Here is a 15692-nt window from a genome sequence, read left to right on the forward strand (position 1 = left end):
ACAACTCCAGATGTTAAACTGATGTGGGATTAACATCATTGGGTTAAGATCACACTTTAATCTAGTCCCATGATAGATTATATTATTGAAGCTCTTGCAGAAAATAGAGGTTAAATTAACCAGTCTTCAAAACTATAGTTTGCAAGAACAAACCACTAAAGAATTACTGAAGACATAGCCTACCTCTAAGGCTGCAAAATTAAAGAGGGAGGAGACAGCATGGCTGAAACTTCTAAGGACACTTTTCTACAAAATGAGTCTCTTTCTAGCAGTTCCCCATGCTTTTATTTGCCTCTGCCATAACTTGAAAAGACTTCATAATAAAATACTTCTATGGACACATCACTAGATCTCCAACTAGGCTCCATGGGTGTTACAAAACTGACTCCTTAATCATTTCTTTGGTCAGTAATTATGAAAGGTCAGCATAAAATATAATCATTAAGCATATTCATGATTATACATTTTTCACTGCTAATGCTACCATACACCTATTTCTTCGTTTTCAATCTCAACAATCATAATTGTCTTACTAGTGCTATACTGTCACTGACAGTAGCATCCCACTAAAATAAAAAAAGCCAAGTAGAAAGGATTAGTCTTGGTTTGTTTGGCTCACTGGCTTCTCTCAGTTAGAACCATCCATTTTTCTTACATTTATACCTCACCATTCTTATCTTAGACCAGACCCGACCAGACCAGACCCAAGCCTTCTTAGCTTCAGCTTCAGACCATCACACAGAATCAAGGCTCAATCAGATTTTCAAAATTGTTTGCTGACTTAAGATACCTGTTGTCTAAAAAACTTCAACAGATAAACTGCAGAACAGCAATGGAATTTTCTTAATGAACCAAGTTACATAATTTTTTGACAATACCCTGCTCCCACTTTACCAGGTGCAGTCACTTGAAGTTTGAAAGCAGTGACTGTCTTTTCATTCAAGTAAAAATGCCTTAAACAATCTTACATTATGCATTAATATATGAAAATTATGATAATAAGGCTGCAAAATTGTAGTAGAAATCAAATGAGCTCATTATGACATTCCCATCAAATGGTCTCCATAAGGACAGGGTAATTGTTCACCCACTTCGAAAACTCCTGCAGGATTCAGAAACCTCTTTCAATTTATTTAGAGTTGTCAGACCCATTTTTTTGTTGACTACACATGGCTGCCCTGTCTATTGCACTGCATTTCTTCAAAGGGATCACAAAGACACTAGAGACCACATAAAATGTGGCTTCAAAGTTCTGAACAGGGTGTCCTACTTTGGTGTGAAATAATGCTGATTACAATGCTTAAAATGCAGCCCGCCATATGCCAAAACCTTTGCTTTTCCAAATCTCTTTTCCAAATCCACTTTGTCCAACCATCTATTACTAAATTGATTACAGCTTTAGCTACTGCTGCCCTTCCTCCTCACCCTTTAACCATCTGTGCAGATTCTGCCCAATTTAAAAAAAAGTCTACTGAGGAACAAGCTAAACACATCTTCAGTGCTTTAGTTCTTAAAGATATGAAAGCACCACCGCCTCTCTAAAAAGACAGCACCAAATGATATCTTAAAAGTCATGCATGTGACTTCAGACAAAAAGTACCCTTTCACAAGCAGAAAAAAAGAGAACCAGTTTTCGGTATTTTATTACTTGGAAATCCCACAACCTACCAGTGAGCAAACATGAAAATACTGATACCCAGCTATTCTTTTAAAACCTTAAAAGAATTCAAGAGTCATCTAGCTTGTAACACAACCTGAAACATTTTACTACCATTTTAACCATGCAAAAATGAAGTAAAGAACTATTTGAAGTAATCATCACAGTCCTCTGCTTTTTATTCTGGGACAATTAATGAACAAGAATTCAAAAAGAGTCAATCAACTCCTTGCAGAGATTTATCACGGATTACAAACCGATTTGATTAGTTAAGCCTGTCTCTTTCAGAAGATGGGCTGAGCAGCCATGTAAATATTTGACATGTATAGTAGCTGCCTTTGCTACTAGTTCTGTTTATTTCTGTTTGCCTCTTGCTATCACAACTCAGGTGATTAAAATTTTATCTCACTAAAACCACTGTGTTCAAATCATTGCTCAGTCATAAACAAGATGGCAAGTTCTTCAATCTTCCAAGCCATGACTTGGAGAATTGGGAGTAAGTCCTGTGCTCATGCACTTGGGGTGAACAGGATATTTCCTGGTTTGATGAAGACACAATTTGCCGCCAAATTAACAAATTGTAGTTTGAGTGAGTCCTCTAAACTAGGATCAAACTGAGGTTTGCAGACCATAGTTTGCCAATTTGGAATTAAACAGCAAAGTGTGATTTAATCAAAGCAGAAAATATTACATTAAGCCTAGAAAGGCAGATCATGGCTATTTCCCCATGTCTCACTGTAAACGCTTTAAAAGCAGCAGTTGGAACACAATATATTTTTCAATTACCTTAGCCTTTTTACTTTAAAATAAAAATATCCTAGCGTGTTTTAAATTCTCTTTTACTGTAAGCTCCCTTGGAGACTGTTAAGAAGAATATAAATATTTTAAATAAGCCAATCTTTTCCTGCCTCCAATATGTTGTTCAATTCTTGAACAATTAGAATGGATGGGAACTGGGTGACAGCTACTATTCCCACAAACTACTGTAAAAGTACAATGAGCCTCAATGAAGACAATAGAGAACAAATGGACTATTGTTTATCATTCTAACCAGCTAATCATTCATTGCAATGAGGATTTTATACAGATCCTTTCTATCATGTGCCTATGAGAAATGTTCTCTCAGAATTGCTTCTTGTTGCTATACTGTTTTAAATGCCTGTTAAAAACTTTATACCCAGAAATGTAATTTAGTTGCACAAGCTTGATTTAAAATTCTGGCTGACTTTACTGATGTATGTTTTACAATCGTTTTATATTATTTTATGTGTTATCACTTAAGAGCTCTTCCAAAGCATGGTATAGGTGATTCTAAAAATGAAATAAAGGCTAGAAACATTTCCCAAAGAGAGTAGCCTTGTTTGATATGAAGATCAATTTCAGAGCCGGTATGAAGGGTAAAGGAGTTGGATGTGGAACAAATACCTACCAAGTTATCAACCTGCGATGTATGAAAACAGGGACATTTCTAGTAAATCATGATGGAAGACACAGATCCACCAGAACCGCCTCTTTCCATATGAGCCTAACTGGAACCTTATTTTATCTTCTGAGGTCCAGAGGATGGCAACACAAGAACAGGGCCTTCTCTGCAGTGGCTCCCCATTTGTGGAATGCTCTCCCCAGGGAAGTTTGCCTGGGACCTTCATTATACACCTTTAGGTGCCAAGCAAAAACGTTCCTTTTTTTAAACCAGGCCTTTGGTTGAGCCGATTTACATCCTATGCCTTTTTAAAATGTGTGTTGTTGTTTTTGGCGGGGGAGGGGGGCTATTGGGTTGTTCTTTTTATTTTTATTAGGTATTTTGTCGTTTTATATCTTGATTTTATTCTAATAATAACCTTAGTCTTCTTATTTTCAACTGCATGGTTAGGATAAGAAAGGTTAAGCTATCTGTGACACAGCAGCTGAGACAAAAAAGGATATCCTCAAGTTAATTATTAAGTATTTAACCTGACAGGGCTATGTTATGACATATTTTGAAAACAATCATGCTTACTATTGGTAACCAAGCGGTAAAAGGAGTGTAAAAACAGTTTAACTTATCTTATGGTAAGGCAGCACAGGGTCTTGACTCCCTGAACCTGCAACACACAGGTTAACAGCACTGTGTGGCTGTCTAGCCACAACCTTGTTTTGAACCCACTCATCCATGGGTCAGTGAAGGCTATATTTGCCTTGGAAATACAGAGAACAACACTGAACACATGGTTCTGATGAACTAAGATCTTATTACTTTTAGAACATTACTATGATTATTTATTTTCTTTATTTATCATCCAACTTTCCTCCAACAAGCTCAAGGCAGCATCCGTAGCTCTTGCCACTTCACTTCATCCTCCCTGTGAAATAGGTTAGGCTGAAAGGACAGTGACTGGAGGGTGGAGGAAAAACTAAGTCAAATAACCTGATATGAGAAATCAGCAAAGAGCCTATGAGGGGGAAGAGACATTGGAGGTCACCTAGTTCAACCTTCCTGCACAAAGTAGAACGTAACTGATCGATACCATCCAGCCTCTGCTTTAATATCTCTGGAGAAGGTAAAGAGGAATGGTAAAGGACCCCTGGGCAGCTAATTCGACTATGGGGTGAGGCGCTCATCTCTGCTTAGTTTCAGGCCAAAGGGAGATGGCGTTTGTCTGTGGACAGCTTTTCTAGGACATGTGGCCAGAATGACTAAACCACTTCTGGCACAAAGGGACACTGTGATGAGTGCCAGAGCGCATGGAAATGCCATTTATCTTCCCATTATAGTGGTACCTATTTATCTACTCGCGCTGGTATGCTTTTGAACTGCTACGCTGGCAGGAGCTGGTTCAGAGCAACGGGAGCACAGCCGACCAGCTCTGAAGAAGTCTGCTCCTTTACTGAGCTGCTCTTGCTGTTAGGATGTTTCTCCTAATGTTGAGCTAAAATCTGCTTCCCTGCAAATACCATCTTATCACAACCAGATGATCATAAACAATGATTAAAAGCTTAGAAAATAAAGCTGTGCATACAGCTGCTTTCTTGCAGTCAGGAAAACTGTAGAACAGGGTCATTCCAGGACCTTGGTACTATCCACTTTTACAACCTTACAGTGGCAGCAGCAATAAACAGCCATCGTGAAGCTGAGGCTCCACTACTTTGGCCACCTCATGAGAAGAGAAGACTCCCTGGAAAAGACCCTGATGTTGGGAAAGATGGAGGGCACAAGGAGAAGGGGACGACAGAGGATGAGATGATGGGACAGTGTTCTCGAAGCTACTAACATGAGTTTGACCAAACTGCGGGAGGCAGTGGAAGACAGGAGTGCCTGGCGTGCTCTGGTCCATGAGGTCACGAAGAGTCGGACACAACTAAACAACAACAGAGTCCATGAAAGGTCCATGTATGCCACATACTTTGTTCCCCATTTGTTAACTCGCAATGCAGCTGAATAGCTTCACACTGTAACAGCCCTACTGGGCTTGATCTATGTACTATCCAGCAATAACCTTGCAAAGAAGTCCACTAAAATAACATGCCTAGATTTCATTAGAGCACACATACCTATTTGTTAAGACATTTGTGGCCTAGAAAAGGCCAACGTGGCAAGCACACTGGGGCTAGAAATTCTAATTTCACATATGGGGTCTGAACCAGCTGTGACTGACCAGGAAGACCACCTTGGTCACCTCTCTTCAAAAATGACATTGCAGAGCTGGAAAAGGTTCAGAAAACAGAGTAACTCTCCTATGAGAAACAACATTTGGAGCGTATTAGTTTAAAAAGAAAGGGCAAGGAAGGCAGGGGGCATGACTGAGGTGTACAAGATTATGCATGATGCAGAGGAAGTGGATAGGGAAAAGTTTCTGTCCCTCTCTCATAAAACTAAAACTCAGGGTCATCCAATGAAACTAAATGTTGGGAGACTCAGGATAGACAAAAAGAGGGACCTCTTCACAGAGGGCATAGCTAAAACTATAGGATTCACTCCCACAAGAGGCAGTCAAGGCCCCCAATATGGGTGGCTTTAAAGGGGGATTAGATAATTCATGGAGCATAAGGCTATCAATGGCTACCAGACTGGCCACAATGGCTATATTCTACCTCCACTGCCAGATGCAGTATGACATGGAGCATCAGTTGTTGGGAACCATGGTGGGGAGACTGCTGTTGCACTCAGGTCCTAGAATAAAATGCAGGACAAGATGGGACTTGGACCTGATCCAGCAAGGCTCTTCTTATGTTCTTAGAGCTTCTCTGTCTGAAGGCAATTCTTTCTTCACATAAGTGGCCACATGAACAACCATTTTACAAAGATGATCTATAGCGCAGTCTAACTGCTTTGAGCTGCCTAAATGGTTTCAAAGCAGATACATGTTTTAAGTAAAGCCTGCATTCTGGCTTCATCCAATGGAGGCAACTACGCAACACCTCATTCACTACAATATGTTGAATCCTGCATTTCTGCTACTGCATGCAGTGTACTATACAGAACCAACAAGGTTTCAATCTACATTGGGAACTTTCTTTTTAAAGATTGAGGCTAGGGATTGACAAGGAAGTAGTAAAAATAAGGGTAAGAGCCTTAAATGTAAACTGACAGGGAATAGAATTAAGAGACGTTTTTGCACGGAAAGGCATTAGATTAACAGTTGTTTTAGGTAAGTGTCTGATGACATTCGGACCATCTATTTATTCATTTAAATCTAACTAAACATCTCTCAACTCTATCTCCAAATAAACTTTTTAAAAGGAGCAGATGCCACAGCTAAATATTGTTCCTTATATTTTACTGCATCTTAAGGGCTTGTTTACATTTTATATTTCTGCTCAGGAAAGTTTCATTTCATTAAATGTGCCCCCTTAGTTTTATCCCACTGTCAGCATTTATTTATTTATGTATGTATGGCAGTCTCCAATATTACAAAACCCTCAAAAATAGAAAATATTCTTCATGCAGAATAATATTCTGCTTTATACTTCAGATCTATACATTATAAGCACCTGACATACAATGTTATCAGCCCTGTGCATCACTTTGTGTGGCACCTCACAGCTCTGGTTTTCTAACAGAAGAGTGTAAGGGGCAAAAGCTGGTGAAAGGACTAGATGCCACCGATCTTCTCAAAGGTGCTAAATAAAAGCTGTTTCCAGCCTTACTTCACAATTGGCAGCACTAATGACAGCTGACATTTTAAATATGGAGAAGGGACTGGGGTGAGTATGTAACATTATTGGAGAATGGAAAAACTTAAGCAATTATTGATTACGAAGGGATGAGAACAGACAGGAATGGATTTTAAACTGTACTGCATTGTGCTGTGAACCACAAGTGCTAAACCACAGCCGAGCATCTTAAGAAAGCAGAATAACTGAAGTCAGACAATCTACACCTCCAGCCTAAATACAGCAAGTTTACTTTTAAGCAAGCATGCTCAGGGATTACAGCTGTATGCTCACTTAATTTGTCTCTAAGCTTCTAAGGCCATGTGCCATATTCCCATTTTGAGACTGCGGTAGTCATTAAGAGCATGAGCTATGAACCGGAAAGTCCCCAGATCAAATCACAGCTCAGCCAGCTCAACTCACTAGGTGGCCTTAGGCAAGCCACTCTCTCTCAGCTTCACCCCTCATCAGTAATAGGGGAATAATACTTCTAGCCCAACTTACAGGGTTGATGGCATTACTGAGAATGTATCCGAGCACTTGGAGGAAAGCAGGACGGTGGGTTTTTATCCGAAGAAATATGATCTGTAGTACTTTAAAAATAGTATTACATTTCTCAAATATTATTTTTAGCCAGGTTTTTAAAAATCCCTTAAAAATCAAGTTTACCACAACAAATGTATGATTGGTTCTACTATCTTCACAATGTCCGCAGTATTCTTAACATGAAAAGATGTAGTACAGCATTCCAGCTGAGGAAATCTGGTCTGTACACCCTATTATTCACAGCTTACACCCTACTATTCACAACTTAATGCTGACCCATCCCAATATCACTCTGCAGGTCCACAGGCACACTTTTGAACCCAGGCCCCACAGGTTTCACATCCAGAAATCTTTCAACTTGATCTTTTCCTGCTAGCAAACCTGTTTCAAACCACACAAATTTTGCAAAAAGTTGTATCAGAATCAAGTTTGCAGCCACAGATGGTAACATCTGAATTCATCTAACAATGGAGATTAAGACGTTTCACAATGATGACTCATAGTATTCGTATTTATAATAAACACTTCTAGACATAGTCACATGTCAAATGATACAAAATAAACACTGTAGTTCCATTCACTGAATTCCCCCCCCCCCCTTTCTTGGCTATTTGACTATTCATCTGGGTTCATCTGCATTCTGTTTATCCCACATAGTCCAGTTTGACAGCTTGTTCTCATTTAGACAGACCTGTAAATACTTAATCTACTTTGAATTATTCTACCCATCCTAAATACAGGCTGCCACAATTGGGCTCCATTTGCTTGTGTAAGTGTACTATGAAATTGGCAGTTACCAGGCCGTCAAGCCCATATTTAGAGTGGAATTTTCAACTGTACAACGAACAAATACACATTCATGCGACAGCATTTTTTGCAGAGTGAAAGAGGTCCTACCCAGTCCCCAGGCTCCAAGTCTTCACTATCCCACAATAAAAAAGTGTCCTGCTTTTTCAATTCCTCACAGATCCCTGGGTCCAGCTCTACCGGTGCCCACCCTAGATGCCACCCTAGAAATGCTGCCATCTATTCTCCAGCAGGTTCTCCCAGCCTACAGGGGCTCATGAAATACCCTCTTAAGTCCGGGTAGGGGGAGAACTGGGAAGCGTTCCAGATGGTGGACTATTCCACAGTGGGGGTTTTCCTATTCCTCGGGGACTCCCTAATTCTGCAGGGATCAAGACCATTATTCACCACCACCCATTATGCTTTCAAAATTATTTTGAATCATTTCGATTTGTGGAGGAGGGAATGGCAGTTGTACACCACATTTCACACTCATACGGTAGAAAAGAAGAAAACTTTACAGTCCTCAGCTGAATCAAAGCCTTCGTGTGTGCAACTGCTCATATTAATCATTTGTCAGCTAAAGCTCTCCTTCTCCCCTCGATCAAGTTTAGATTGTAAGGCTCCTTGGGGCAGAGGACCTGCCTTTTGCTCCTCTCTCTCTGGACATACAACCAAACTGATGGTGCTATGTTGCCATCTTGGGGGTCCCTTTGAACAGAAAGGCAGGTTAGAACAGCTGTCACATGGAAGAAGGAACAAACTTGTTTTTTCCTGCCCTGCTGGAGGGTAGGATTCGAACAAATGGCTTTAGGTTACCAGAAAGGAGATTCTGATCCAACATCAGGAAAAACTTTCCGACAGTAAAAGCTATTTGGCAGTGGAACGATCCCCGTCAGGAGGTTGTGGACTCTCTTTCCTTGCAGATTTTTAAGCAGAGGTTGGATGGCCACATGTCATATATGATCTAGCTGAGATTCCTGAATTGCAGGGGGTTGGACTAGATGACCCTTGGTGTTCCGTCCAACTCTATGATTCTAAGTGTTTTTAATAAATCTAATATCTAAGCTACACAAACATTTTCACCCATTCTACTTTTGCAGGATCATTTACTCATTTTCTGTGATCCCAGAAGTATAATATTTCATAAATAACACCACATAATACATTCAACACCACTTTGGCATCCAGTGCAGGTGGTTTGTAATATACAAATGCTTGTATTACAGATACAAAATGCACACATAAGCGGCCCACAACTTATGCTTATTTACTCAGAGATCAGTCTACTGACTTCAAATGAGGCTTACTCCCCAGTAAGTGTTTTGAAGATTGCAATCATAACACCACCTATCTGAAACTAACCTCAATACTGGTAACTGCATTTATTTGCAAATATCCCAATTCACGCAAACTGGCATGAAACAATTCACTAATCCACACAATTTTTGTGGAATAGCAGGGCAATGTTTACTTAGAATCAAGTCCCAGGGAGATCAATTGGGCATACTCCCCAGTAAATGGGGATAGGGTTCTAGCAGCCTTACTAGGGTGGTCTACAGGTATGGCTGTGCATTTTGACCAGCACTGCAAAGCATCCTTGGCTCTTGGGGCTCACCAACACAGACACACACACAACCCAACTAGGAAGGAAGGAAGGAAGCAAGCCTTCGCCTTGCTCTGGTTAGAGTTACAAAGCAGCCTTTCTGGCATCGTGGTTAAGGGTGTTGGATGAAGACCTGGGAGGCCAGGGGATGAAGACCTAGTCAGTGATGCTCAATGAGTGACCTTAGGTGCCAGTCACTCTCAGTCCGACCCCCCTCACAGGATTGTTCTGGGGATAAAATTGGGAAGGGGAGAACTCTATGCACCACACTGAGCTCCTAGGAGGAATCATAGAATTGTAGGATTGGAAAGGACCTCAAGGGGCATCTAGTCCAACCCAATGCAATACCGCTAAATAAAAGGTAAAGGTAAAGGTACCCCTGCCCGTACGGGCGAGTCGTGTCCGACTCTAGGGTTGTGCGCCCATCTCACTTAAGAGGCCGGGGGCCAGCGCTGTCCGAAGACACTTCCGGGTCATGTGGCCAGCGTGACAAGCTGCATCTGGCGAGCCAGCACAGCACATGGAAACGCCGTTTACCTTCCCGCTAGTAAGCGGTCCCTATTTATCTACTTGCACCCGGGGGTGCTTTCGAACTGCTAAGTTGGCAGGTGCTGGGACCGAGCAACGGGAGCGCACCCCGCCGTGGGGATTCGAACCACCAACCTGACGATCAGCAAGCCCTAGGCGCTGAGGTTTTACCCACAGCGCCACCCGCGTCCCAATACCGCTAAATAATCCCTGGCAAATGACCATCCAACCTCTGCTTAAAAACCTCCAGGGAAACAGAACCCAGCACCTTCTAAGAGAGTCCATTCTACTGTCGAACAGCTCTTACCATCAGAAAGTCCTTCCTAATGTTTTTGCTCCATGTTCCATGTGACCCCTTCAGATACTTGAAGATGGCTATCATATGTCCTCTCTGTCTAATCTCCCTCAGGCTAAACATACTCAACTCCCTTAACCGTTCTTACAAGGCTTGGTTTCCAGACCCTTGATCATCTCGGTCACCTTCCTTTGCACATGTTGCAGCTTGTCAACAACCTTCTTAAACTGTGGTGGCCAGAACTGGACATGTTACTCCAGGTGGGGTCTGACCGAGGTTGAATAGAGAAGGACTATACATAACTTCCCTTGATCTGGACACTGTAACTTCTGTTGATGCAGCCTAGAATCGCATTAGCTTTTTTGGCTGCTGCATCCCACTGGAAAGAAAGGATAGGAAAACTGAGAGAGCCAGTGGGTTGCAGTAGTTAAGGAGTGTCAGACTAGGACCTGGGAGAGACCAGGGTTCAAATCCCCACTCGGCCATGAAGTTCACTGGGTGGCCTTGGATGCCAGCCAGCCACTGCCTCTCTCTGCCCAACCCACCCCCCACTGGGTTGTTTTGGGGGTTAACTGAAGAGGCGGAGAGGGGAAAAACAACACAGTACACACTGCCCTTGAGTCATAGAATCATAGACTTCTAAAGCTGGAAGGGGTCCCGAGGATCATCTAGTCCAACCCCCTGCAATGCAGGAATCTTTTGCCCAATGTGGGACTCAAACCCACAACCCTGCGATTAAGAATCATAGAATTGTAGAGTTGTAAGGGACACAAGGGCCATCTAGTCCAACCCCCCCCCCCCGCAATGCAGGAATCTTTTGCCCAACGTGGGGCTCAAACCAATGACCCTGACCCCCGACTGACCTATCATGAAACCCACGGAGGAAAAATACGGGATATATTTGTAACAACGGATCGTAATCTGTGGCGCAGAGAACAGGTGGAGCCAAATCCAGAATAACCAACGACGCATGGAACGAAGACCTGGGTTCGAGTCCCGTCCCCCCACTCAGCTCACTGAGTGTCATGGGGGGGGGACCACTGCCTCTCTCAGCCTAGCCCACCTCACAGGGTTGTTGTGGAGATGGCAGGAGGAGGGCGGGGAGAGGAAACCATGTATGCCCACCGTCGGATTAAAAGGCGGGCTATGAACGCGACCAACAAAGCAGTCCAGCCAATAAAATAAATAAGTGGAGGGGCGCAGAGAGGTCCATTTGGGCCAGCGCCCCTGAAGGCGACCCTCTTGCCCCCCAACACTGAGGGGTGGGGGGAGCACCCCTTGCCTCCCAAACACTGCGGGGTGGGGGAGCACCCCTTGCCCCCCAACACAGAGGGGTGGGGGGGAGCACCCCTTGTCCCTCCAAACACTGAGGGGTGGGGGGAGCACCCCTTGCCCCCCAACACAGAGGGGTGGGGGGAGCACCGTTTGCCACCCCCAAACACTGAGGGGTGGGGGAGCACCCTCTTGCCCCCAAACACTGAGGGGTGGGGGGAGCACCCCTTGCCCCTCAACACTGAGGGGTGGGGGAGACCCCTTGCCCCCCAAACACAGAGGGGTGGGGGAGACCCCTTGTCCCCCAAACACTGAGGGGTGGGGGAGACCCCTTGTCCCCCAAACACTGAGAGTGGGGGGAACACCCCTTGCCCCCCCAACACTGAGGGGTGGGGGAGCACCCTTTGCCACCCCCCAAACACTGAGGGGTGGGGGAGACCCCTTGTCCCCCAAACACAGAGGGGTGGAGGGAGCACCCCTCGCCCCCCCAAACACTGAGGGGTGGGGGAGCACCCCTTGCCCCCCCAACACTGAGGGGTGGAGGGAGCACCCCTCGCCCCCCCAAACACTGAGGGGTAGGGGAGCACCCCTCGCCCCCCCAAACACTGAGGGGTGGGGGGAGACCCCTTGTCCCCCAAACACTAAGGGGTGGGGGAGCACCCCTTGCCCCCCCAACACTGAGGGGTGGGGGAGCACCCTTTGCCACCCCCCAAACACTGAGGGGTGGGGAAGACCCCTTGCCCCCCCAAACACTGAGGGGTGGGGGAGCACCCTTTGCCACCCCCCAAACACTGAGGGGTGGGGAAGACCCCTTGTCCCCCAAACACTGAGGGGTGGGGGGAGCACCCCTTGCCCCCCAAACACAGAGGGGTGGGGGGAGCACGGCTTGCCCCCCCAACACTGAGGGGTGGGGGAGCACCCTTTGCCACCCCCCCAACACTGAGGGGTGGGGGGAGCACCCCTTGCCCCCCAAACACTGAGGGGTGGGGGGAGCACCCCTTGCCCCCCAACACAGAGGGGTGGGGGGAGCACCCCTTGCCCCCCAAAACAGAGGGATGGGGGGAGCACCCCTTGCCCCCCCAACACAGAGGGATGGGGGGAGCACCCCTTGCCCCCTAACACAGAGGGATGGGGGGAGCACCCCTTGCCCCCAAACACAGAGGGGTGGGGGGAGCACCCCTTGCCCCCCAACACAGAGGGGTGGGGGGAGACCCCTTGCCCCCCCAACACAGAGGGGTGGGGGGAGACCCCTTGCCCCCCTCCCGCCCCCAGAGGCTCTTGGGGGCTCCTCCTCCCATCTATTGGGGGGCGCAGCCCTCCCTCTCCCCCCCCCCGCCCCGCCCCGCTTCCCCTCTCCTCACCGGCCTGCGTGGTGTCGCTGAGGTCGTGGCTGGCGGCGCTGCCCCGCGGGTAGTCCCTCAGCTTCCTGCCGCTCAGGCTGAGGGCGCCGCTGGCCGCCGCCTCCTCCAGCGCCCGCTCCAGCGAGCGCGTCCACGACGCCGGGCCCGCCGAAGAGGCAGCGGCGCCTCCGCCCGAGCCCGAGCCCAGGCCCCCTCCTCCTCCTCCTCCTCCTCCCCCCGGCATGAGCGCCCCGGAGACCCCGCCGGAGCAGCCGCTGCTTCCTCCGCCCGCGCCAACGCCGCCGCCCTCCGCCGCCGCCGCCGCCAGCACCGCGGCCGCCATTTCCCCCACCCCCCGCGCTCTCCTCCCTCAGGAGCCCCGCCAAGCTGCGCATGCTCCGCGGAAGCCGCCGGCCGGGGAAAGGGAGGGGAGCCGGGCCGGGCGGAAGCGCGCGCTGAGGGCGACACGGAAGGCGAACGCGCCTGCGCAGAGGAAGGAACTGGGCGGAGCGAAAAAAAGGGCTGCGGCTGCAGGGAAAGGGGCGGGGCGAGTGACAAGGGCGTCTTCGGAACCTGGAAGGTTTTTCTTTCTGCTGAACTACAACTCCCGTCATGCTGCGCTGGGGCTGATGGGCGTTGGAGTCCCACAAGCTCATTTTTCAGGCTTTAAGTTGTTTTTTAAAAGCAGTTTTTGTACTGAGTTTCCATGCTGTAAACCTACCCAGTGATGGGCGGGAAGCAAATAAATAAATAATTTTTTAAAAAAATTAAATTAAATAAAATTAAATAGCCGAAGGCCATGGCAATTCCATGCAATCATAAAATAAGTAAATAAAAAGATATACAGGTTGCTCACTTCTGACGCACCTTTTCGCCCCAATGAATGAAGTGGTATATTATTTAGAATAGTACAAATAGTTGTGTCATTTGGGGGGGGTGTTTCGTGTTTGCGTCTATCCTTCATTTATTGCAATGCATAAAATATTGTTTATTTTTGTAAACCATCTTTCCGCCCTTTGGAGCTCAAAGCAATGTACAACAAAAATAAAAACATAGTCATAACAACCAATAATTAAAATAACCGACCAATGCCTAAAACAAAAAATCTGAATGCAGCAGGCAATAATATTGGAACTTTAAAGAATTCCTTATTTCCAGTTATGTCCCAGGGCAAACAAGTGCATCTTTGATCAGTTACGGAACCTGATCAATGGGGGAGTCCAACCCAACTTTCCGAGCGAGGGAATTACAAAATGGGGCACCAAGAAAGCCCTACTTTGCATGAACTATGCCCATCAGTGGCACTAAAAAGAGGACCTCCCCACTGACCTCAAAGCGCGGGCCGCCAGTTGAGGGGAATATATTAAAAAGCTGCAGCTATTCCAACCCTGACACCCTTATCCAGAAAACTGTATCTACAGTTACTGTGAATAAAAAGCCCTGTACTGTAATCATAAGGCTTATACCACTTAACCTGGGTGGTGTAAAATGTGACAAGAATGGCACAGCTGCATCCCTTTGCATTACTAGGTCAGCAGGATTTAATTGAATAAGGAAGCAAACCAATGGCAAGATCTGCCAGGATGCAGATCTCTGGCTCAGCCTGCATTAAGCTGAAAATACTGCATACTGTAACTTGCTCAGTTGACTGGGACGAGGTCCGAGTGGTCAGACCCGAGAGAATCCCTAAACCCATTCATCTTCGTCAAGTGACTTGTGGACATCACTATTTTCAAGGCTTGCTTTCCCTCTGCCAAGGTCAGGCAACAGCAGCAGCAGCCTAGCTTATTGCATTTGAATGTCACCCTCCAACTGGGATTCAACTCTGCATTAGCTTCGATAAAGCAAAAACTTTAATTTATGGTCTATATAAGTGAGAACTGTAGAAATTTGAAGACGTTAGCAGGACTGAAATAAATCTTATGTCATGGTTTAGTCTTTTACTAATGAAACTGTGAATTAAAGATTGGAATAAGAAAACCTGCGGAAGGGAAGTCAATGGCTCTATGGAGCATAACGTAAGATAGATGTAAAAAGACTTGATATATTTGTTTGTTGATGTTGGTGTATCTAAAACAAAAACTTAATAAAAAGCATATTTAAAAAAAAGATAAAGCAAAAACTGTATGATTTCCCCCGCTAAAGGCCTAAACCTGTCGGCTCACCCCTGCACAACCTTGCCCCTTAGCCTTTTCTCATGCTGATCCTCCTTGGTTAGCTATTCGTTTTGGGAATCTGCACACGGTTAAAACATCGGAGGGCTTTTCACACTGGCCAGGCTTAAAATGTGCTGCCTTCTCAATTGCTTTGGGTAGAGATGCTGGTATTCCTCTCTCCATGAAGGTTTGTCTTTGCAATAATCAGGAGGTGGGAGCATGTTATTTTGCAGATTATTACCCCTTTAAAAAAGGGACACGGGTGGCGCTGTGGGTTAAACCACAGAGCCTAGGACTTGCCGATCAGAAGGTCGGCGGTTCGAATCCCCGCGACGGGGTGAGCTCCTGTTGCTCGGTCCCTGCTCCTGCCAAC

The 15692-nt window shown here is 45.8% G+C and overlaps 3 protein-coding genes across 3 annotated transcripts in view; 1 reads left to right on the forward strand and 2 right to left on the reverse strand.

The window, feature by feature from the left end:
* The window catches only part of HTR2B (5-hydroxytryptamine receptor 2B), a 187144-nt gene extending 182123 nt beyond the window's left edge, over positions 1-5021 (forward strand). Inside the window, exon 5 of the transcript XR_014156717.1 lies at positions 5012-5021. The gene's annotated coding sequence lies outside the window, so the exon portion shown is untranslated. The remainder of the gene's footprint in view (positions 1-5011) is intronic.
* Positions 1-13506, reverse strand: part of LRCH3 (leucine rich repeats and calponin homology domain containing 3) — a gene marked incomplete at its 5' end in the record, with an annotated part of 87075 nt that extends 73569 nt beyond the window's left edge. The window contains one exon of the mRNA XM_081863605.1: positions 13185-13506. Within this exon, the coding sequence (XP_081719731.1) occupies positions 13185-13506 (322 nt within the window). The remainder of the gene's footprint in view (positions 1-13184) is intronic.
* The window catches only part of RPL35A (ribosomal protein L35a), a 162913-nt gene that overhangs the window by 100255 nt on the left and 46966 nt on the right, over positions 1-15692 (reverse strand). The gene's annotated exons all lie outside the window — the stretch shown is intronic.

This window comes from Podarcis erhardii (assembly GCF_964252035.2).
Source record: "Podarcis erhardii genome assembly, chromosome: 5".
In the NCBI taxonomy this organism is placed as follows: domain Eukaryota; kingdom Metazoa; phylum Chordata; class Lepidosauria; order Squamata; family Lacertidae; genus Podarcis; species Podarcis erhardii.